The sequence below is a fragment of the Cladophialophora yegresii genome (assembly GCF_000585515.1).
Source record: "Cladophialophora yegresii CBS 114405 chromosome Unknown aczIN-supercont1.4, whole genome shotgun sequence".
Taxonomy (NCBI): Eukaryota; Fungi; Ascomycota; class Eurotiomycetes; order Chaetothyriales; family Herpotrichiellaceae; genus Cladophialophora; species Cladophialophora yegresii.
The window spans coordinates 3,520,896-3,542,312 of NW_006913048.1; the positions used below are offsets into that span (position 1 = coordinate 3,520,896).

General features: G+C 53.9%; 10 protein-coding genes across 10 annotated transcripts; 4 read left to right on the forward strand and 6 right to left on the reverse strand.

Annotated features, from left to right (window-relative positions):
• Positions 1–552: 552 nt before the first annotated feature.
• A1O7_06625 (uncharacterized protein) lies at positions 553–1,584 on the forward strand (the record flags this gene model as incomplete). The annotated part of the gene is made up of 1 exon (XM_007760626.1): positions 553–1,584. One exon carries the CDS (start codon positions 553–555, stop codon positions 1,582–1,584), a length of 1,032 nt encoding a protein of 343 aa, XP_007758816.1.
• A 247-nt stretch (positions 1,585–1,831) lies between these two features.
• On the reverse strand, positions 1,832–3,496 carry A1O7_06626 (uncharacterized protein; the record flags this gene model as incomplete). The annotated part of the gene is made up of 1 exon (XM_007760627.1): positions 1,832–3,496. One exon carries the CDS (start codon positions 3,494–3,496, stop codon positions 1,832–1,834), a length of 1,665 nt encoding a protein of 554 aa, XP_007758817.1.
• Positions 3,497–4,418: 922 nt separating this feature from the next.
• A1O7_06627 (ethanolaminephosphotransferase) lies at positions 4,419–5,786 on the forward strand (the record flags this gene model as incomplete). The annotated part of the gene is made up of 4 exons (XM_007760628.1): positions 4,419–4,558; positions 4,608–4,617; positions 4,667–4,871; positions 4,918–5,786. 4 exons carry the CDS (start codon positions 4,419–4,421, stop codon positions 5,784–5,786), a joined length of 1,224 nt encoding a protein of 407 aa, XP_007758818.1.
• Positions 5,787–6,113: 327 nt separating this feature from the next.
• On the forward strand, positions 6,114–6,950 carry A1O7_06628 (uncharacterized protein; the record flags this gene model as incomplete). The annotated part of the gene is made up of 4 exons (XM_007760629.1): positions 6,114–6,141; positions 6,247–6,309; positions 6,407–6,863; positions 6,932–6,950. 4 exons carry the CDS (start codon positions 6,114–6,116, stop codon positions 6,948–6,950), a joined length of 567 nt encoding a protein of 188 aa, XP_007758819.1.
• A 903-nt stretch (positions 6,951–7,853) lies between these two features.
• Positions 7,854–8,695, reverse strand: A1O7_06629 (60S ribosomal protein L16; the record flags this gene model as incomplete). The annotated part of the gene is made up of 4 exons (XM_007760630.1): positions 7,854–7,989; positions 8,087–8,399; positions 8,463–8,598; positions 8,675–8,695. 4 exons carry the CDS (start codon positions 8,693–8,695, stop codon positions 7,854–7,856), a joined length of 606 nt encoding a protein of 201 aa, XP_007758820.1.
• A 316-nt stretch (positions 8,696–9,011) lies between these two features.
• On the forward strand, positions 9,012–10,619 carry A1O7_06630 (uncharacterized protein; the record flags this gene model as incomplete). The annotated part of the gene is made up of 1 exon (XM_007760631.1): positions 9,012–10,619. The coding sequence occupies one exon, from the start codon at positions 9,012–9,014 to the stop codon at positions 10,617–10,619; it is 1,608 nt and encodes a 535-aa protein (XP_007758821.1).
• Positions 10,620–12,647: 2,028 nt separating this feature from the next.
• Positions 12,648–13,541, reverse strand: A1O7_06631 (uncharacterized protein; the record flags this gene model as incomplete). Its single annotated transcript, XM_007760632.1, has 1 exon — positions 12,648–13,541. The coding sequence occupies one exon, from the start codon at positions 13,539–13,541 to the stop codon at positions 12,648–12,650; it is 894 nt and encodes a 297-aa protein (XP_007758822.1).
• Positions 13,542–14,961: 1,420 nt separating this feature from the next.
• Positions 14,962–15,924, reverse strand: A1O7_06632 (alcohol dehydrogenase; the record flags this gene model as incomplete). Its single annotated transcript, XM_007760633.1, has 1 exon — positions 14,962–15,924. One exon carries the CDS (start codon positions 15,922–15,924, stop codon positions 14,962–14,964), a length of 963 nt encoding a protein of 320 aa, XP_007758823.1.
• A 1,220-nt stretch (positions 15,925–17,144) lies between these two features.
• On the reverse strand, positions 17,145–18,642 carry A1O7_06633 (uncharacterized protein; the record flags this gene model as incomplete). The annotated part of the gene is made up of 4 exons (XM_007760634.1): positions 17,145–17,197; positions 17,251–17,746; positions 17,952–18,509; positions 18,568–18,642. 4 exons carry the CDS (start codon positions 18,640–18,642, stop codon positions 17,145–17,147), a joined length of 1,182 nt encoding a protein of 393 aa, XP_007758824.1.
• A 970-nt stretch (positions 18,643–19,612) lies between these two features.
• On the reverse strand, positions 19,613–21,325 carry A1O7_06634 (uncharacterized protein; the record flags this gene model as incomplete). Its single annotated transcript, XM_007760635.1, has 1 exon — positions 19,613–21,325. One exon carries the CDS (start codon positions 21,323–21,325, stop codon positions 19,613–19,615), a length of 1,713 nt encoding a protein of 570 aa, XP_007758825.1.
• Positions 21,326–21,417: the final 92 nt, after the last annotated feature.

The window sequence follows — 21,417 nt, forward strand, 5'->3', positions numbered from 1 at the left end:
CTTCGGCTGGAGGATCTTTTCGTGGCCAAACGATGCCAGGACATAGTCACCCGATATTGTGGAAGAGTTAGTACTGCTGAGAATCAATTCCCGGGCAAGATGTGATTCGGTGAGCACAGTCAGGGCGTGATGAAGACTTCTTTTGATATCTGCCTGCTACCGACGGCTCTTGTGTTTCACCGTACTGCGGCACCCGTCCGCCGCGCATTTCCGCCTCTTCGTCTCTCGTTTCCTGCTCTCAAACCATTTCCCATTTCTGCAATAGCTCCGCTGCACATTCCCCTCACTGGAACACGATACCAGATGCGACGTGGTGCTTGATGGATGATAAGCTGCCTTGGTTTGTCTTGTCGATGTTCCGTGCCTCGAGCGCATGGGCTCGGCTATAGAGTTTCGTTTCTGCGAAAAGCGAGCCACTCCGTTGTAGTCGTTTGCAGGTAGGCAAAAGACACATCGTGGTCGTCTTTGTTAACAACGAAGAGGAGCACTCACTCTCAGTAACAACGACCAGTCCTCCTCCAGGCCGAAGGGTTGGTGGCCATCCTCTTCATCATGGGCTCCTACACCCCGGTTCACGACCAGACCGTGCACACAGTCCACATCCCTGAAGATGTTCGCGTCTCGGGAAACCCAACCCTAGACATCATTGCCGAGGGCGTCTCGTTTCTCCACAAGGACGGCATCATCGTGCTCGACAACGCCATCGATGTCGCCCACATCGACACGCTCAACAACAAACTCTCGCCCGAGGCGCTCGAGATCGCCAACGACCCAGACCACCACTTCAACTTCGGCAAGCACACGCGGAACATGGACCAGGCGCCACCTCCGACCCGTGAGCTGATGTTCAAGGACGTTTGGTGCAACCCGTTCGCCGCCGCGATCCTATCGGCTGTGATCGGCCCCAAGCCCGTCATCCACTATGCCAACGGGAATACAGCGCTCAAGGCGGACCCCAAGGGCCGCCAACCCGTCCACTCGGACTGTGAGTTCGCGCACCCGGCGTACTTCCCCTTCGCGTATGTCATCAACATCAACCTCGTGGACGTGACGCCTCGGAACGGCGGCACCGAAGTCTGGATCGGCAGCCACCACGTGAGCGTCCACGAGGCGCATAATCGGTATTCCGGACACGGGGACTGCGACGGACAAGACCTCGACGACATGGAAGGCGAAGGTCTTTTGACCATCAAATCCCGGTACCTGGACGACCGGCGCAAACACTCGCCCCCGATCCAGGTCGCTACAAAGAAGGGCAGCCTTATCATCCGCGACCTCCGCCTCTGGCACGCAGGGATGCCCAACCTGACGGACGAACCGCGGATCATGCTGGCGTTCGTGGCCTCGCCGGCCTGGTGGCAGGGCCGGTCGAAGATCGTCCTCCCCGCGGACGTGAAAGACATGGTGGAACATTGGGCGCGCGAGGAACACAGTCTATTGTATGATGCGGAGTGGATCGAGGGCGAAGTCGACTATAAGAAGCTGAGTAGCGGAGGCGTGGACTTTGATACCAAGAGCGCGGTGCTGGGGCGGTATAAGTCCGAGTTGAGTGTCTGGCCGGAGTATCGGCCTAGGTGGTATTGAGGGTGTTCCAAAGGGTGAGTACTGTAATATTGGCTTGACGAGACACCGATGATGCTACTGTAACTCTGTGAGAATACTTCGTAGGCGATTATTCATCGATTGACTCTGTTGTGTGAGAATTCCCTAAAGGTAGGTAGATATTTGTCTGTAGATTTACATCTCACTGATATTGTAATTTTTCCGCTGCTCGAATCTCCACCTTGTTAGAGTTCCGATGCTGCAGCATGCATGCCGTTGGATTCCCCTCTCACATATACATCTGGCCGAGGCCCAGCGCAGGCATCCAACACCCCTTTCTCAGCAGGCTCTCATGTTTGTCCATCATGACCACGACGGGACCGCCAAACAAACACGCCTTGCCGCTTGCCATGTTCGCGCAAGCCCAGTTCGCTTGGCTGATCGCCTCTTGGCTGACCAGGCAGTCGTAGTAGCTGTCTAGCTGCTCGATGGAGCTCGACGGCTCACGAGCTCTGATGCGCTGGAGGAGTTCTTTGTCGGCCTGCTCTTTCTGGCGTGCGAGGAGTACTCTGTCGTTGTACGACTTTGCTGTGTCGCTGGATGACTCGTCATCCTTGCGGCTCTCAAGTCGAGGCCAGTGATCAGGAGGCGCGAAATCCTCTGCGCAAACAACTTCCGCGGCGTCTATAAATTTCTGCATGTAGCTGTCAATCTCCTCGAAATGGGCGTTGTCTTCCGGACCGAGCGGCCCGTCGGTCCTCGACTGCATCATGTTGTGGTCGCCGTAGATGATGATGTCTACGGGATGCGACAGGGTCCACGGGTTATGCAACCACGACCACTGCAACTTGGCGTAGACACAGTATTCCAGATGATGTGTGAAGGGCGTGTCCGTCTTGCCGGGCTGATGCGGATAGAGGCGGTGGAATTGCCATGGCAGTGGTGAGTGGTAGTTCCAGTAGAAAGCGCAGCCGGCACAATGGACCGCTTCTACGGTCGAGATCTCTACCTGGAGGCCACCTTTCGGGAGACGGGTGGTCTGGCGCTTCTTGCCTGGGATACGGATCGCGCAGGCGTGCTGCGCGTACACGGTTTCCAACGGGGAGACTTCCTCGGACATCAGGCGCAGAGGCCGTTGACCACGGCGTAGTTGTATCGTCTGCTTGGGCCGACGTTGAACACTGCATTCCTTGAGGTTGAGTCGCTTTCCGGTCTGTTGCAGCATCATCGGGCCGATCCTCGGTGGTGCTGGAGGGCGGTGGCCTTGCTCTCTTGGTCGTTGTCGCACGACTTTGAGCGCAGAGTTAAAGTCAAAAAGCCACCGCCGCTCTCGTGCCGGAAAGCCCCAGAAGCGTTTCTGAGGCACGCTGCGTAGAAGAGGGAGCTGCGCCAATTCGCTGGGCTCGAGCTTCATGACTTCGCAGGTGTACCGCTCAGAGATCGCGAGGAGCTCGCGTTCCTGTGAGAGGCACCGGAAACAGCAGCGTTTGAGCTTCAGGAGCTGTAGAATCTCCCCGTGCTCACCGCAGAACTCGCATTTGGTGGTGAAGAGAACATGGACAACTTGTTGAGTTGTCCATAAATTGCCAGCACCGGTGGCAACGAGGGCACGAACCGCGTCGGAGCCTTCTGTCATGGCGGTCCGGAATGGCGGCCATTGCTCAATGAGCTGCCTTGCGTGAGAATTTGTGGCTCGCAGGTCGAATAGCGTGCTGACGGGTGTTATAGAGAAGAGGTGGAGTTGTATCTCCAACGGGAGCATACCGAGCATACCGAGACTGGCACAGGGTTTCTTTGCAGGTGTCCAGCGCCGTGGTTCATCAAGGCTGACCCGCAAGGCCAGCTCGCGGGAGTCGATGAGAACGTTGTTGTAGTACGGTCTCTTCGAGAGGAAGCGGTATTCTTCAGCAGTCAACTGTTTGGGGGCGAGTTCTTTGGGATCAGTTGAGGCCATCTTGGGTGAAAGGTTTGTGGTTGATAAGTTCAGGGACTAGGGGAATGTGGTTGTAACTATGATATATAGTTCTGCGATGAACTCGGAGTTTTGAGAAGCGTCAAGTAGATGAGGTGAGGTTTTGAGGCCAGCAGGGCGAGAGGCGAGAGAAGCAACGTGCTAGTAGATATAGTTAAAATAATAGGGGCATCGAATAGAATTGAAAAATACTTCTGCTCTAACACTCAACCTCTCCAGCCGCGGAGCCATTGTCGAGGGCTATTGACGATCCGGTGCCGACAATAGGGAATGAATAGTGATTCAAACATGGTGAATAGGACTCTTGCTGCACATTCAGGATCCCCGCACAATCGATGAATAGCGGAACAATTGATGAACTTCACATTGAAAAGAAGAAAGAGAGCTTCTCCACCATAGGTAGCAGTCACTGTGGGAAACGCTGAGATTCATCTTTTTGACATGAGCATCACGGTGCGGCTTCAGCCATGCTGCCGAAGTCAGGCGCATGAGAATTTTACCTCTTCTAAGCCTTCATCAGCGGAGCCACGTCACTGCAGTCTACACCACTTGCAAACGGCACTGTCTTTGTGTGCGGCTTGACACATGATCGACTCCATGGTGTATGGGTAAGTGGAGGGATAAGTGAGGGATAGATGAAGGATGGAGACTTTCAGCCTGGAACCCCGAAATTATGTCGGTGGATAAATGTCACGTGTAAAAGCACGTGACTGGATGCGCGATGACGTGTTTGGATAACAACCAACTTTCCCGGCTTCGTCAAATAAATCTGTTGTTCTTGCTCATCAGTAAACTCTCAATAACAACACCATCTCCTGTTTCGATCACCTTCGTGTCCTTGTCGAGATTTACTCCGTTTTGCAGTGTCTCTTGACGCGCTCAGCGTCCAGCGAACGCGTTCAAAATGGTGTACATTCGGCAGCGAAATCTGAAAAAGCTCCACGAGTACAAATATTCTGGAGTCGACAAGTCCCTGGTTTCACGATATATCCTGAAGCCATTCTATACCAATGTTGTCATCAAGTGCTTTCCGATGTCCATGGCGTAAGTTTGTACTTTGGCAGCCTTCGGAACTTGGCTAACATCCCGTCAGGCCCAATCTTGTTCGTGGCTACAACACCAGAAACAAAACTTCTGCTAATTGCGAGATAGATAACCCTTACCGGCTTCAGCTTCGTCGTCATCAACGTCCTGACGCTGCTATGGTACAATCCAACACTTGACACCGATTGTCCTCCGTGGGTGTACTTGACATGGTCCATTGGTCTGTTCCTCTACCAAACCTTCGATGCAGTCGATGGCAGCCAAGCTCGCAGAACACACCAGAGCGGTCCTTTGGGTGAACTGTTCGACCATGGTAGGTTCGACCTTCTGTCGTGGATACCAGCCCTGACCGAAAACAGGTGTGGATGCGTGTAATACCAGTCTTGAGGTTCTTGTCTTCGCGGCTTCTATGAATCTGGGACAGTCCTGGAACACGGTCCTCACACTCTTCGGCACAATCCTGACTTTCTACATCCAGACCTGGGAGGAGTATCACACTCATACCCTGATGTTGGGAATCGTCTCTGGCCCTGTGGAAGGAATCCTGACTTTGGTTATTGTCTATTTCGTCACCTACCTCAAAGGTGGTGCAAGCTATTGGCAACAACCCATGCTGCCATCGCTTGGGCTTCCGAAGAGCGACCTGATCCCACCTTCCCTATACCAGATGGCATGGAACGAATGGTATATGCTCTATGGTGGTTTGGTCCTGGTCTTCAACACCGCCAGCAGCATAAAGAACGTCATCGATGCTCGACGATCGAGAGGTGAAGATCCCTACAGGGCACTTAGGGGTTTGCTGCCTTTCATAGTCACCTGGCTTGTGATTCCGGCCTACCTCTCCTTGAACCCAGTCATCTTACACCATCATCTGGTTCCATTCATACTACTTGCAGGAATCATCAACGCCTATTCTGTGGGACAGATGATCGTGGCGCATTTAGTCAAGGACAGATTCCCATACCAGAACGTGCTGGTCTTGCCCTTGGCATGGGCGGTCGTTGACAGCTTGGGCCCCAAACTTGGACTGTGGCCAAGTGCTTTGGGTGACAATACCTACCAAGTGGCGTTTACTTTCCTGTCACTCGGTCTGGCGCTGGGCGTATATGGAAGCTTTGTCCACGACGTCATCACTACAATCTGTGACTACCTGGACATCTGGTGCTTGACAATCAAGCATCCTTACGTGGAGACCAAACAGAATGACGGGGCTAAGAAGGAGAATTGAATTCGAATGTGGTGGTGTGGAGAATTCACGAGCTCTTACAGTCGAAAGCCAGTGGCACGAACACCGAGCAGTCATGAACCGGTGGCCAGAACATCCAGCAGTCGAATCATATTATCATATGCCTGGCTCGTTTGCAGAAGTGCGACAACAACACGGACTGGTGGCTGGTCGTCTTAGTAGCTTCTCACCAACGAATTTGCTCATAAACTCCTTCATCCCATCCTGATTGCTTCTCGGTCTCTCGCCTCACGACAACTCAAGCGCCTTTTCGGATTCTTTCAGACATCCCGTCTCAAAGCCAGCCACCTGTCGAGATCTCTGCCGGCCATGTTCCCAGACAAAGACCGTCACAATGGTAAGTACTATTGTGTTACTTCTCGAGATACATGGCACATCCTCCCAACATGAGCGTCCACAGCACTTTTCCCAGATTCGGCCACTAACAGCACTATCTCAACAGGTACTGGTCCGACTTCTCACCATCCCCAGAACAACCTCCACTTCGGTCCCCCGCAGGTATATGGTCAGTGATGCCTGCTCATACTCAGCCTTTGGCGCCTATCTCTCCCCTCTCCCTTCCCATACCATCCTCACATAGAAGCCACGCCAACTCCCTTCAGGGCACTTTGCCTTCCTCCCCTCGGACCCCTCTCGCCACGGATTAATCCACGCCTTCACCGGCCAAGTCACAACCACGGTCCACGGCGTCGAAACCATCCTCCCGACGCGCGACTACCTCAAGCACACACCTCAGGACCGCCACAACATCATCCACCCACCCGGCCTGGTCATGGAGTCCGGATACCACAATGCCAAGCCGATGGACCCTCCGCCAAACGCACCGCCTCCACCCCCACCCATTGATATCAAGACTGGAAAACCTCTGAGCGTTGCTGGCGGGGCTTCGGCGAGCGATGTTGGCCCTATACATATCCCCCGCCGCCACCGCCTCTGCCTCCGTCTCCGTCTGCATCGCTCTATTCGGCATATCATCTGCCACCACCACCTCCCCATTCTTCGTATTTCAGTAGCAGTAGCGATGTCGAGCAATGCGGAAAGTGTCAGCATTGTTATCGAGTCAGTATGCCCTCAAGCTCCCATGCTACTCCCTTGTGAGCGTGCCCAGGTTGGCTGACACGACGCAGTAGTTTTGCCCGGCAGTGAGATGAACCACAGTTACCCTGAGGGTGCCGGGTCAAATCGAGGTTGGCGCTTGTTCTGGTGGGTGGACTACGCTGCAGTCCTGGCTCGATACTGGAGTCTGCTGCTTTCAGGCGCTTGGGGGGATCATGCCGCTGGTTTACGAGGTCTAGCGTAGCACAATAGGATCAGCGTTGATAACGTTCCGGCGCACAGAGGGGTTTTTGCTGGGCACGTAGTAGCTCGAAGCCTACATTTCAAACATAATGCAAGGCGGAAGGCCATCATTCTTACTCTAGTTTCACCATGAGACAAACTTTCTAGCTCTCCTGGACTTGACCAGATACGCCAGTCTGGTGGTGCGAAAAGCAACTTCCGGGGCCATGAGGCATGAAGATGGTGCTGGCTGGTGCTGGCTGACGCTGGTTCACGCATTAACAGCGGGGATACGTCTGTCACAGGCAGGGAGAGCAAAGAGCCTTCTGGGCAGATGTTTCAACATTTTCTTTTCATTCGTGCTCGTAGCGGTCCCACAGCCGAAGCACTTTCGAAGACCATGAAGATGTCTAAAACTCCGAGGGTGACATTCACGAACCACATCTTGTCTGTCATCACCATATCCGACTGGTCCAAGCCACCTAAAATTCTGCAATTGGCTGTCGATATTTTCGAGTTTGGGATTAACGAGGATGAGCGCGCCGCCGTCGCCGCGTCCGTGCCTTTGTGCCACCGTGCCAGGCGCTCTTGCCCAGTGGCGCCACTCACCATCGCCATCACCAGTGTCCTTCAAGCAAGACCCATGCTCTGTCCATATCTTCGCCCCCGTCCCCACTCTACTGGAATTGGGTCGTAAAGTTGCTGGCTCGGGAGTTAAATAGGAGAGGACAAGCAGCAGGATCCATGGCCGTAAAGATTGTGCTGAGCGACTTAATAGCCCAGATCGGCCAACTTCTTGCTCGACTCGTGGTCGGCAGTCGACTTGCGTGCCTCGGCCAGGTGTTTCCGTTGAGCCTTCTTTCTCTCGTAGTATGCGGCGCCCTTGACTTTTCTTCTCTCTTCGAGTCTGTCGTAAGTTGTTAGCCATATTGCTTTCGCGCCCGTCATCTCTAGCCTGTCCAAGACGCGAGTCTGGCGCCACGCAGAATGCGGTGTGAACGAACCTGGCAACCACATCCTGGTACTTCCAACCAACCTCATGCGCCAATCGTCCAACCGTGCAGTACTTCCGGCCAGGCTTTAATCTCAGAACTCTCAGAGCCTGGGGAACAACCATGCGTTGCTTCTTGTCGTATGGAGGAGGAACGCCCTCAAAGACCTTCAGTCTCTCCATTGCGGCGGCGCCACGAGCGGTCTTATGGGGAATCATGCCTCGAACGGTCTTGTAGAAGATGCGGGCTGGGGCGCGGAAATGGAAAGGACCGCCCCGGGTTGGGTTGTAGCGGGTGATTTTGCGGAGGTAGGCGTGGTACTTGACTGTTGGAGGGGGCATCACGTTAGCCTTGATCCTATCTCGCAATCGGGGAGTTTCCAACGCACGCTTAGCACGGAAGAATTCGCCAGAGATGTTGAGGGCTTCGCATCTCACGACGACAATCTTCTGGCCGTTGAGAAGCTGCTTCGCGACCGTGCTGGCAAGACGACCGAGCAAGTGTCCCTTGCCGTCGATGACAACCTAGTCGGAGTCAAGTCAGTCGTATGCTCTTATCGTCGATGCATTGATTTGCGCGTTCTGGGATGAAGGAACGTACGACGGGCTCGAAGGTCGACATCTTACTCCCAGATCACTTGCAGAGAGTCGATGTGGAAGTGTTTCGCGAATTGGGCGAGGACGTGGTTGTTGGTCGAATTTCGTCAAGTCCTGAGATCGGAGTCAATTGTTGCATGAAGGTGCGCTTTCCCTCGCTGTGTGAGTGCCAAGCTTCTAGTGCTTGGCACTCGGAAGAACAAAAACCCTCAATTTGTGACTGGCAGCTTAGTCATTCTGTGGGCCCATTCGAGCAGTTCCGCAAAAGTTCCAGTATCCCAAATTTGCTGCCTCACAATGGGGCAACAAGGCTCCTAAGGATTTGATATCATGTCTTGAAAATGCTCACGGAGAGCTTCGTTGCGGCAACGCTTGCTGCAAACAGAGTTCCCGCTCATACTACCGCCGCGCTCAAGGACGTAGGCATATTTCTGCACGAGTTCCAACCACAGAGCACGCTCCGTCATGGATTCAAGAAGTCTTCGAGTCAAGGGGGTTGCGTTGCCACCAGTGACTCGCACGTCTTCGCAGCCCAAGCAGACAAGGCGGTGGTGAATGTCTACAACAGAGAAAGAGGCACCCAGGAAGCAACAGTGCCATTCCCTGACCGAATACACAGCGTCGCATATGCCAAATCGGCCGACATCCTCGTTCTAGGCACAGAGGGTGGGAAATTGATACTGTGGGAGCTGGCCACAGGCAGAGTAACGAATTCTTCCGCGTCTCATCTGCAAGCCGTCTCACGTCTCTGCATTACCCCCAAGAATGAATACATCCTTTCTGGCTCTGCTGACTCGAGTATCCACCTATGGTCTCTAGCAAGACTCGTTTCCTTTGAACCGCTGTCAGATAGCTATGGCTCCGAGGAACCCTCGAATGCCCCCGCCAAAACTTTCTCTGGACATCGAGCCGCCATTACTGCCCTTGCTTGTGGACATTCCCTCATCTCCACCAACTTTGCAGTATCAGCCTCCGATGACGGCACTTGCTACATTTGGCATATCTCAAGCTGTCAGGCTCTTCGGACGCTGTTGTTGCCGTCGCTCCCGGTGTCCATCACCCTTGACCCAGCAGATCGAGCAATCTACTTTGGATGCAACGATGGGCGGATTCAAGCGTGGAATATTTTCATGCATGCAGCAAAATCGAATGTGCCTCTGGCCGGCTCTTCGCAGCTCCCACCCATACAGCTTCTGGAGAAGGACAGCTGGTCAGCGCCGTCCGCAGACCTCGGATCGGCGAATTGCCTGACCATCTCATACGACGGGACATCTCTACTGTCCGGACACGCCAACGGGGCCATCATTCGCTGGGACGTGGCCAAACATCGCATCCTCAACGAAATAGCAAACCTGGGGCAACCTGTCACGAACATTTCGATGCTCAATCCCGAAGGATTTCCAAATCAGAGGGGGCCCAAATATGTCATCCCACAAGTCATCAAGCCAAATCTCGAATTTGCGTCCACGAGAAATAATGGTACGTGCGGTGTTCCTGCCACATACAGCCACCATGTCATGATCACGAACTCGATGCCTGAATCAGAGCACGATGAGTTTGAGCTCGCTCTCACTGGCCCCGGTATCTCGCAGACCATGCTCGATGCAGCCGTTCCTTCTCTCACTATGGGGAGTGCTCCGCAAGCACTGCCCTCCACGGACATCACCGCTCTCGCAAAGACGGAAAGGCTAGAGGAGGAGATCACAAAGCTTAAGGAGCAACTCGCTGCAATACACAATGTCGAAGAGAAACGCAAAGCTAGAAAGTTGGCTAGAATCGCAAAGCGTGACGAGCTGGGCATGAAGAAGCGGGAAGCATACTTCGAGGCCAAGAAGCTAGGAAAGGATGGAGATGCAGCGATGAAGGGTTGGGAGCAGAAGGAGGCCGAGGTGGATGAAGAGAGTGATGAAGAAGCGCTGGAGGATGCTGATCAGATGGATATCAGCTGAGGTTGCCAGACGGGATCAATCCACAGTCGCATTTAAACATTGAACGCACCAAGCCGCAACGAGATCTCTGCGAAAACACCTCCGAGCAACCCCCTGCAGATCACTCCACAGCCGTCGTTGTAGATGGCACCCTTGGGGGAGATACTCCTCGATTAATCCTCACATGACAGGCATGCTCCTGGACGAGAACCCTCGACATGCCGTTCTGCGGTAAAGGCCTTCGCCCGTTGCATCCAGCGCAAAGCCGTTGATCATGACCGTGCTCGGACTCTGGCTGGGCCATTGCCCTTGCCCCTAGATATACCCCTAGGATGGTCCGTCCTTCCGGTCCGGTGTCCTAATACCAGACTCGGTCCTTTATCCCTCTCTGTCAAGGGGTTGCCTTACAGATGAGAGGAGCCGCAGTCGCTTCTTTGCCACTCGGCAGGACTGCGTTCTTGGTAGCGTCCTCCACCGCTTCATTTACACGGCCAGTGATCCCGACGGGATATCGATACTACCACGGGGGGAACAAATCCAGCTTCCAGATCGTCCAACTCTTCTTCCCGCACCACCTGGTGTCTCGCTTGCTCACAAGCCGATGGACTGTGTCCCGCGCACGAGCCAGCTGCGCCGTGCCTCGTACCACAGACTCAGCTCTTGGCATATCAACGGACCAGGAACTGGGCCCTTACGGCAATGGTACTGCTCTGCCTCGATACAGATTATCCCGGGGCGGACTGTGTTCTCAATCGGTCGCCAGAGATTCAGGCTCCGCGATGAACCATGTCTTGGGAAGCAGTGGAGGGCTGTCTTGACATTTCCGCCCTTAAGGACCTGTCCTGGATATATACATGAAATCATTGCTTCTTCCCAGCCCGTGAGGACCCTGTCTTGGGGATCAATCATTTCTTCTACCCAGGATGGATCTGCTACCCTCAGTGCACCTTTTACCCGTGAGGACCTGTCTGGGATACATATCATTGCTTGTTCCCAGGATGGACGCTCTACTCCTCTCAGTGCATCTTTCACCCGCTCTGCTCAACACAACCCACCAAGCGTACACCCCTACAACACTTTCCATCAAAGGCAGCAGTTTTACCATTTGCTCGCCTCATGTCGCGCAACAATACATCAGATACCTCCACTTTGTAACATCTCCAATGTGTGACAAACGCGTTCTCAGGAGCGACCTAGATTCCTCGCTCACGTCCTTTAGTTGGGTCATCCTTCTGACGACCGTCTTGGTAGACCTGGCGGGAGACGTCTTCTTCGTACTGGCACTCAGTATCTGCCTTCTAGTCTGGCATACACGCACAACCAAAGCAACATCGACCATCCACAAGCAGGAGGAAGAAGCAGCAGACGACATTACTAGCGTCGTTCCTGCCGCCGACTTCACGCAGACCACCGACAATGACTTCGAGGAAGCCATGATGAGGAATCCCATCGTGCGCCCGTCTGCAGGGCCGGAAGCACCAAGCGAAAGTATCATCCAAGCCTCGGACATCTCCTCCAGAAAGCCAGCCGTGGATGCATGGAGGGAATCAACCCGTCCCTGCAACTCGGCAAACGTGCAAGCATCGGACGTCTCCTCCAGGAAGGTAATAGTAGACGCGTTCCAGGTATCGATACGTCCCAGCGACTCGGCGAACGTGAGGAGGAGAACAATTCTCGATCACTCCCACTATCTGCCAGCAGGGCATGCCGACTGCTTCAATCGATCGTTCAACCTTCTCACCAGCGGCGCGGAACCCCTGATGATGGCGGAAACGCTGCCATTGAATTCTTGCGTCTCGAGGAGCGGGACATGCCCGCTGCTAGGACGACTGGATAGAGCCCGTACCCACCAGCAAAACGCAGAGGAGCAGCAAGATGATTTTGAGGACGAAGGCGAAATTTGTGGTTGGACTGTGGTATAACACACCATTTTTTGTCAAGTCTGGACACCGCCGATACAAGACAATTGAGACAACAGCTCGCGCTCTGATCAGTGTATCAGGCTGTTTGTACGAGAAAATCGGAATAGGCAAAGAAGCCTTCTTACGCCTATGACATTCCTATTTGTGCGAGTCTGATGAACACCCGGACGTAAACGGTGAAGCTCGAAGCAATGAGCTGTCCGCGGTAGACCCAGCCGATCAAGGCTTCCATCGAGCTCTCCGCTTTCGGGCTGCTTTGCCAGACTTCCGGCAATACCAAATCGCCTGGCTCGCAGGAAGCTTCAACTGTTGTGCTCGCAGAATCTCTGTGGATGAGAGGCCAGATGCCGCTATGAATGAGTCGATATGCAGCAAAATCGCGTTGAGACGACGCATTCGAGTGGCCGGAGGTCGAATGGGCAGAGGCGGGATCCGTAGAAGTCTCAGACAGTGGCGGACTCTTCAATTCTGATGGCGAAAATATGGGAGTGGATCCCGTCTGACGGTGGAGTCCGCATTCTTCGATGAACAGAGTATACAGGTGGAGATCTTCCTGGCACTGTACCCATTCCGACGACAAGCCTGGCTCGGCCCGGTTGAGCTCTCTGAAGGATCCTCTAGCCTCCAACATGAACCGCCGCAAGCTGGCGATGGTATGTGAAGGGCTCTGTCGAAGCCAGTGGGTGAATGTCTGCACTCCGGAAAGGCATAGTTCCTCGGACATCGTGAACATGGTAGCTATTTGTTGAAGGACCGAGTGGCCGTGAGAGCTTCTGAGTTCTTCGTACAACTGCTTGTTTTCTCGTAAAAGCGTGATTCCCAAGGCTGAGGCAGAGTAGATTGTGCGCTCTTGCGCGGGGACGCCGAAATTTCTGAGGGTTTGGTCAACGAAAACATCTGGGAAGAACTCGAGAGATGGATAGCTCGCGCTGACTTCGTCTGCGGTATCCTCTGGAGAGACTGAAGGCAGTGGTAATTGCTGTGCTGCAGAGCGCGCTGCCCAACCGGAAAGACCAAACATGTTGCCATTGGCGACTGACGCAGCTTTGAGCTGTAGATATATACGTGTCAGATGACGCCGGACTGATCTGACGACGTTGACTTGGCTACGGTAACTCACCAAGATAATAGAAGTTTGGGTAGTGCCCCCGTCGACAGCGCTTTGCGGCTCGCTTGTACAACAAGGAGGCACCTATCATGACAAATGGCAACCATCAGCCCCAGCTCGAACTTGAGTTGTAAAGAGACAGAGAGCATGCGACCAGCACTTGGGAGCACTGACTCAACGTATTTGGCCATTGGAAACGTATTAACTTCAAAGGCCAAGAACCTTTCTCGGCCAACTGCTCGATATTTATTTTCCACGAGACCGAGAAGTTTCTACGGTGGCCTAGTCAAGGAATAAATCGTGTGCGCCCTGCTGACGCTCGATGCGACGCAGAGATGTGGCTCACGGGAGGACATACAACCCGAGTGCTGGACTGGATGCGTTCTACCGCACTGCGGTTATGCTGCTTCACGATTAGCTCAGCCGGGCGATGGGCGAGTGCGGTGGTCCTGCCTACTGAAGGCTTTCTTCGCTTTGCGATGCGCATGGACTGCATTCCATGATTCGCATCCAATGTGGACTGGTAGCTCGGAAAGGCAGGTGCTTTGGTCCAATCTTGCCGGCGTCTGGCACCAGTCGAGGCCACGCCTGACATTTTGCGATGTCGGATGGCTGAAGCCGGTGCATATACGGTGAGCGAATCGTGCTCACTGTGCGAAAGTGATGGTGAGGGAAGGGCGATGTAGAGATGGACAGAGACGTGGTGGCTCGTGGAGATTCGAGTGCATTTATATGCGCTGCTGTACGGGCCTTTCCGGTAAAATGTCAGGCAGGTGGCGCTGTGCACCGACGGCTGGGTTTCAAAAACGGCATTACTCGAAAGAGAAATGCCAAGGGAAGTTAGGCATTGCTTTGATCAAGTGAGCCCAACAGGAATGGACCTCGGCGTGATCGGCTTCATGCGCCTTGCAGTCGAAGGCAATCAACATGCTTGAGACAACAATGGAAGAGTCAAGTAGTGTACGGTGCGTTGGCATGGGGCGGCTCAAGATCGCCCAGCAAGGCTTGCTATGATGGATTTTGGAACAGTAGAAATGCCTTCTGGAGGAATACCATACACATATATAGCAGGACACAATCGCAGCTCCCCAATCCAAGTCATCAGGCCCCCTCGCGACTTCCTTGACGCCTGTCGACCGTCTCCGAAAGAATCAACGCATTTGCCTGTAGGCCTGTATCAGGACCTTACCAGACACAGACACAGCCTTGATCACACACGCCCTTGGTGCACACCAGGAATGTTGCAGCTTTTACAACTGTCTCACAGCCCTGTCACTCGTATCCCTCCTCTCAGCCCATGCACCATGAGACTTGAACCAGAACTTTGAGGGCCTCAGAGATTCGCGGTTAGGCCCGGCGAGATCTTCTCCAAAATGTCACTCAACGCCTGCCAGACTTTCTGACTGGCCGCCTCTCCGTCCTTACTCCTCACAAAGGGCGATAGTGCGCTCTCGTCAACCTTCCCGTCATGCATGTACTTCCCGTGGCTCTCCGGCCCGGCCGCGGCAGAAGCGACGAGCGTGCGACTCCCCACCTCTGTGCGGCGCGCGAGGAAGAATTTCAGGACCTCCAGGAAGAGAGGCCCGTCTCTGCTCAATTCGCTGTGGCAGAGGCCCGGGTTAAGGATGTTAAGCGTGACGCCCGAACTGGCCAGTTTCGGAGCCAACTGCTTGACGACAAGCACCTCGAGGAGTTTGCTGGTTGGATAGCGCTCGCCCATGTTTGCGGTCTTTTCGCCGTCAAGGGTCGGGAAGATCTGGTCGGTCGGTTGCTTCCCCTCGGGGAATTTGGTCCATCCGTGCACTTCGCTGGACACGATCGTCAGGCGCGGTGAGGTGTTGAACTGCCTTGCCGTGGCCTTGAGCTTTGGCAGGAGGAGCAGGGCGAGCAGGAACGTGCTGATGACGTTGACGGTGATTGTGCGTTCATGGCCTTCGGCCTGCGAGTACTTTGCGGCGGCGATGCCTGCATTCTCCAGCAGGACGTCAATCCGTTGTAGCTTGGAGGCGCGATCCGCGAAGGCCTTGACCGAGTCGTATGAAGACAGATCGAGTGACCACACTTCGATGACCGAGGGGTCACATCCCGTCGTTGATTCAATATTCTTCTTGGCGTCTTCGCCGGCTTTGGTGTTTCGGACGGCAAGGATCAGTTTACTGGTGCCTAGGCGGGCGATGTGCCGCGCTGCCTCTTTTCCCAAACCCGTGTTCGAGCCCGTGACAATGACGGTTTCTCCGGCGAAGGAGCGCGTCGGATAAGCTGGAGTGACGAAGAGTTGAGAGTAAAGGAATCCCATCGCGAAGGTAGAATGCGTGGTTGTAGAGTCAGGAGCGAAAACGAGGAGACAGAAATGTTGTTTCGAAAACACTTGCCGGTGAACTTACACAGTGCACTGGCTGCGAAGGCGAACTTCACTGCCTCTTATAAAACCCTTTACATCAATCCACGCAGGGCGAATGTCCCTCCGCGCGCACCACGAAACCGGTATCCTTTAACACCGAGGTACTGTAGCACAACTGTAGCGCAAACTTTGGGCCCGCGCCGTGCATTGCTTGCCCTTGTACAGGGCTCCCGATCCCAGCGGGCGCCGCTTGGCGCAGAGCCGACTGTCGTCAACACATGATGACAGAGCAGCATTTCGAGCGAAAATTGACTGGGGCCAACTGTCGATTGGAAGAACGCTATGTCCGTTGTGCTATTCCAGGTCCGGCGATACTCTGCGAACTTTGGTCTCGTCATGATACAAGACGTGCGCGCTACTTGTCGAAGGAGCTCTATGGGACCCTGCAGGCATGGCGCCGAGCGGTCCTATCATTGATGCCGGCGGCTTCGGATTTAACTGTAACAACCTCCGTTACCCAAACCTTAGGAGCTTCTAAACCTGCCTAGAAAAGATTCGTGTCGGATGAAATTGCAGCCGAGTTGTTTTGGCCGCAACTCTTTGGTGGTGCACTTGATACTGCATTTGGCGACGCCTAGATAGTAGAAGAGATGAGAATCGCACCGAAGAGGTTTCGCGATTCGATGAGGCTGAATATCTTGATGGGACGAGGGATCCTGTACTAGCACTGATCGTAGGAGGCTCAGATTCGATCACTACACAGTACTCCGTACTGTGTACGCTTTTAACCCAGTGTCGTCCATCCAAGAGGAATGCAGCAAAGTTGGTGGACAGCGCGGTAGACATGCAAAACATCAATCACACATACGAGGGATGCATCGTTGCTGATGCGAAAAGTATATCATTCTTGACATCGTATTGTCTGGCTGCAATGGCCGGCTCCAGGTGCGAGGCTGTATCGGCCTACCATATTGCAGGCCCGAATTGGACTCGAGGTCGCTGCGACGGCACTCCGTCGATGCAAGCTGACTACGGCGATACTCTATCTTGGCCGTCCTGTTGACATCCGGTCGCCACAGGCACATTTCAAGAGGGTGATTATGTGTCTTTATTGGCCGTAGATGTAGCATTCGAGAGATATGCCTGCGAAAATGTCCTCTGATTGCCAAATGAGATCATGCCTTCGCAGCACCGGCCTTGATGAGGATAATATCTCCGTCTTCGACGACTGCAGCACGGTTGTGAGTATTCAGCTCAGCTCAAGAGGGGATCGAGACTCACCATAGTCCTTGCCCTTGGTCATGACCTTCCCAGCCGCCCTCGTGGCGTTTTCGTCTCCATATTCCCGCAACGTCTCATAGTTGTACACGATACACTGGATAAACGTCTTCTCAAAGTCTGTGTGGATGACACCAGCTGCCTGCGGTGCTTTCGTGCCCTTTCGTATTGTCCACTGTCTGACCTCGTCCGTGCCGGTGGTGAAGAAACTGGCCAGGTTTAGCGCCTGTCGCATGGTGACAATCACCTTTGGAAGTGCGGATTTCGTGTTAAGTTTTTTGTATTCTTCAGCAGCTTCCTCGTCGGACATGACGGCAATACGTTCTTCAAAGGATACGGAGATGGGGATGACAGGGTCGCCAGGGGAATTGGTCTTGATCCATTCCATGACTTTAGGGAGATATTTATTCTTTTGGCGGATGTAGTCCTTTTCTGAGAGGTTGATGAGGTAGACCACCGGTTTTGCCGTGAGTAGGAAGAGTGGGTTAATGACTTCAATCTAGAACCAAGGGTCAGCATGATCGGTACAGTAGGAATAACGTGCAATTGATATGACATCTTGGACATTTCAGGGTTGGACTTCCTCTCATAACAGCCTCGAACGTGAAATTTGGTGAGGCTGCTGTCGACGAGCTGGGATTATGTCGAGCGTATAGCTCTTGTTCATCATGTAAAGACGAGTAAGAAATTGGACGACTGCTCACCTCTTTAGGACCCCAGTCAGCCTTCCTCACGTCCTTGCCGTCTTTCAACAGCTGCAAGATCTTGTCAACGGTGGCTTCTTCTTCCTTCAGCTTCTTCATCTCGAGACTCTGACCACCTCTTCTCGTCTGTTTGGAGAGGTTCTCTTTGGCCTTTTCAACGAACTCGATGTCCTTCAACCGCAGCTCTTCCGAGATGATGTCCAAGTCTCGAGTCGGATTGACATCCCCTTCGACGTGGATAATTTCGGCATCGTCGAAACATCGCACGACTTGGAAGATCGCATCGACGGCTCTGATATGTGACAAAAACGCGTTGCCCAGACCAGCACCCGTCGATGATCCACGAGTCAGCCCAGCAATGTCGTAGACTGTCAGGTTTGCGGGGACTTGTGATTTGGGCTTGTAGTGTTCACAGAGCCAGTCATAACGGGCATCGGGGACGATAACTCGGGCCTCTTCAGGATCAATCGTCGCATAAGGAAAGTTTGCAGGGTTTCCTAGTGAGCACTTTGTGATGGCTTGGAAGAGGGTTGATTTGCCAACATTGGCCAGGCCGACCTATTGACCTTGTCAGCCATGGACAGACAACGTCTGTGTGTGGGAGCTGCCTACATACGATACCACTCTTCAGGTTGTTGCCGGGCCTCCCTAGCAGAATCTTCTTCTCCTCGACAGCCTTCTTGGGAGGCATCTTCTTTTTCGCGTACCCTCGTTTCTGCAAGAGACAGGACGGAGCCCTGATTGTGATTGCACGAAGAGCAGATTGTGAGCCAGGCTCAAGTGCAGATCCGGCTGCAAAAATTGAAAGACGGAGTGGAGAAGTGAAAATCGTCGAGAAGAGTAAGGAGGAAATGGTGAAAGTCGCCGACTCGACTCGAGAGCTGTATGCGCTCGAGATCTTTGCGGCAAGTAGCCCGTTAAATGTCTTGCAAGATTCTTGCTGTCAATGAGTCTGAACTTTTCGACACGTGCAACGAGGGAAGATAAACGCCAAGACAAATGTAGACAGTCACGTGATAGTAAATCGACCCCCACCAACTAAGAATGCTGGACTGACGAGGTACTTACTCCGTAGAAGCTCATCACTTGCAAGCGAAGCCGACTATTCAACCTTCAGAAGCACAACTCGGGTCGGGATTTCAGCCCCTTCTGCAGAAGGACAGCATGAATCTATGCCGGTCGCACTCCTCCGGGGGGTTAGCCCCTGACTATGCGTGAGAAGACTGGACTACCTCATCAAAAGAATGGAACCTACCGCATGTCGTCTGGCGACCAAATCATCACGCTTGGGCTTCTCAGAACCGGATGCTTGATCGCTAATGCCGGACATTCGACTTACGTGGATGGCTTAATTACTGGGCCACCTCAATGAGCTTTGGCTGACACGACCGGAGAGTGGGTATGTGAAAGTAGAATTGCCTGATGCGGAAGCCCGAGATCCCCCTGGTCACTATCAAGGTGGTGGAAAGCAAGACAGAAGTCTTCTCTGTTGAGTCTGTCAGATGTGCTTTTCGTCAATGACAGCATATTGTCATCAGAGTCGCATTGGTCCCGTTGATTTCGAAGCAGACTTTACTCTCCTTCTGGTCAGGGCTGCCTTTTCTGGAGTGCACTGTCCAGCCCTCCATAGCACTCCTCTTTCCTCTCCGTCCGTCCAATACTCATAGCATGCTCGACAACTCCTTCTCCTTCGCCACAAGGTCCTTCTGTGCTTCCCAGACTCTATCCCAGATCAGCATGCCCCGCTCCCACAACTCATCCTCATGATCCTCGTGCGCGTTACCCTGGGAGTCAATCCATCGGAGATATCTCTCTCCCTTGATCCCTCCTCCTACGGTTGCATCCTCGCCGTACAGGAATCGTCCGAAAGGCTCCACGACGTTCTTGAGAATCTGCTTGTCCTGCTCGGTAAAGTCGGCGCGCCATCCACTGCCCCACCAGATTGGCGCGTCGAGGCCATGGCACACGCCCACGTGCGCGGAGATCCATTTGTCGAGGTTCTTCGCGCGCCAGGAGATGCGATACCTGTGGACTCTGTTCCTTGGGAGTCCCTCGACACCGGGCCGCTGAGGAGGGTTCAACAAGGTGTGCGTGAGGCCACGGAGCGAGGCGTGGACTTGGCCGTCCGCCACGATTTGGCTGAATACTTCTGCCCACTTCGCGGCGTCTGCATCCTTGGCTGCCGGGATGGAGTAGAGCGATAGCAGAGCTTTGACGACATGCTGTGGGTAGTAGTTCCCCAGCTGCGTCAGTAGACCTTGATACGTGGAAGGCGGGTTGACGATCTTGTACAGCTCCTTCTCGTCGCTGACTTCGCCGAGGAAGACAGAGATGTTGTTCTGCGCCAGCTGGGTCGTGAAGGTGCCACTGTGCAAGGAGGACAGAAACGTCGAGTTAATGAAGCAATCTTCTGTGGAGGAGCGGAAGGTGTGCATTTTCATCTTGGCGAGCGCCGCAATCAGATCTTGAGACGGAATTTGGCGGAGCCGATCAAGCTTCTCCCGTGGCGAGGATTCTGCCGCAATATCGAAGATTGCGCATAAGTCATTGAATTGCTGCGTCAGCACCGGAGACGTGGTCGGATTGGGTTGTATTGCAACGGCGTTGGACCACAGGTATATTCTTTTGACGAGGCGCTTCTCGCGAGGTAGCTGTGTGTCGTAGTTCAGCTGGAAGAACGTGCTATTCGCGCCTGCGGAAAGGCCTCCCACCGTGATGTTGCCGGGATCGCCGCCGAATAGCTGGATGTTTTTGCCAACCCATTCCAATGCAGCACGTTGATCCCAGAGGCCGAAGTTTGACGGCGAGGGATCTTCATGGAGACTGGCGAGTTCGGCACCAGCAAGGAAGCCAAAGAGGTTGAGTCGATACGTCGGGCTGACGATGATTCGGGGCCTCGTGTTCGCGAGCAGGTCAAATGGGTCGTGGTCCTCCTGTTGGAGGGCGTCGCCGATCTGGAGCCAGCCACCGTGAATGTGAAATTGAACAGGCCAGCCCTTCTTGTCTGGTGGAGCGGAGGCGGGCACCCAGATGTTCAGATACAAACAGTCCTCGTCCTGGATGTTGTCTACAGGTGGGGCCGCATTCGGGTTGGTGAGCATGATCGAGCCATGGTCATAGTGTGGTTGGGGACAGATAGGGCCAAACCGCGTATAGTCCCCCGGTGCCCCTTGGGGATTATTGAACGTGAATTCCTTGGGTAATGGCTGGGGCTGACGCCAGCGGCGTGCACCTGTGGGTGGAAGAGCGTACGGGACTTTGGTAAAGCGATAGAGGATGGTTTTGCCCGAGAGATCCCGTTGTTCGAGACCTTTGAGAGAGCCTCGTGGAGTCTGAAGAATATAGTCATGAGCTGTCGATTCGGCCGGCCGCATCTTGAAGGCGTAAGAAGAGCCTGATAGTCCTTCTTTTGTCGCAAGTTCTTGTTCCAGACGGAGGCTTGAAGCCGGCCAATAATTACTTTATA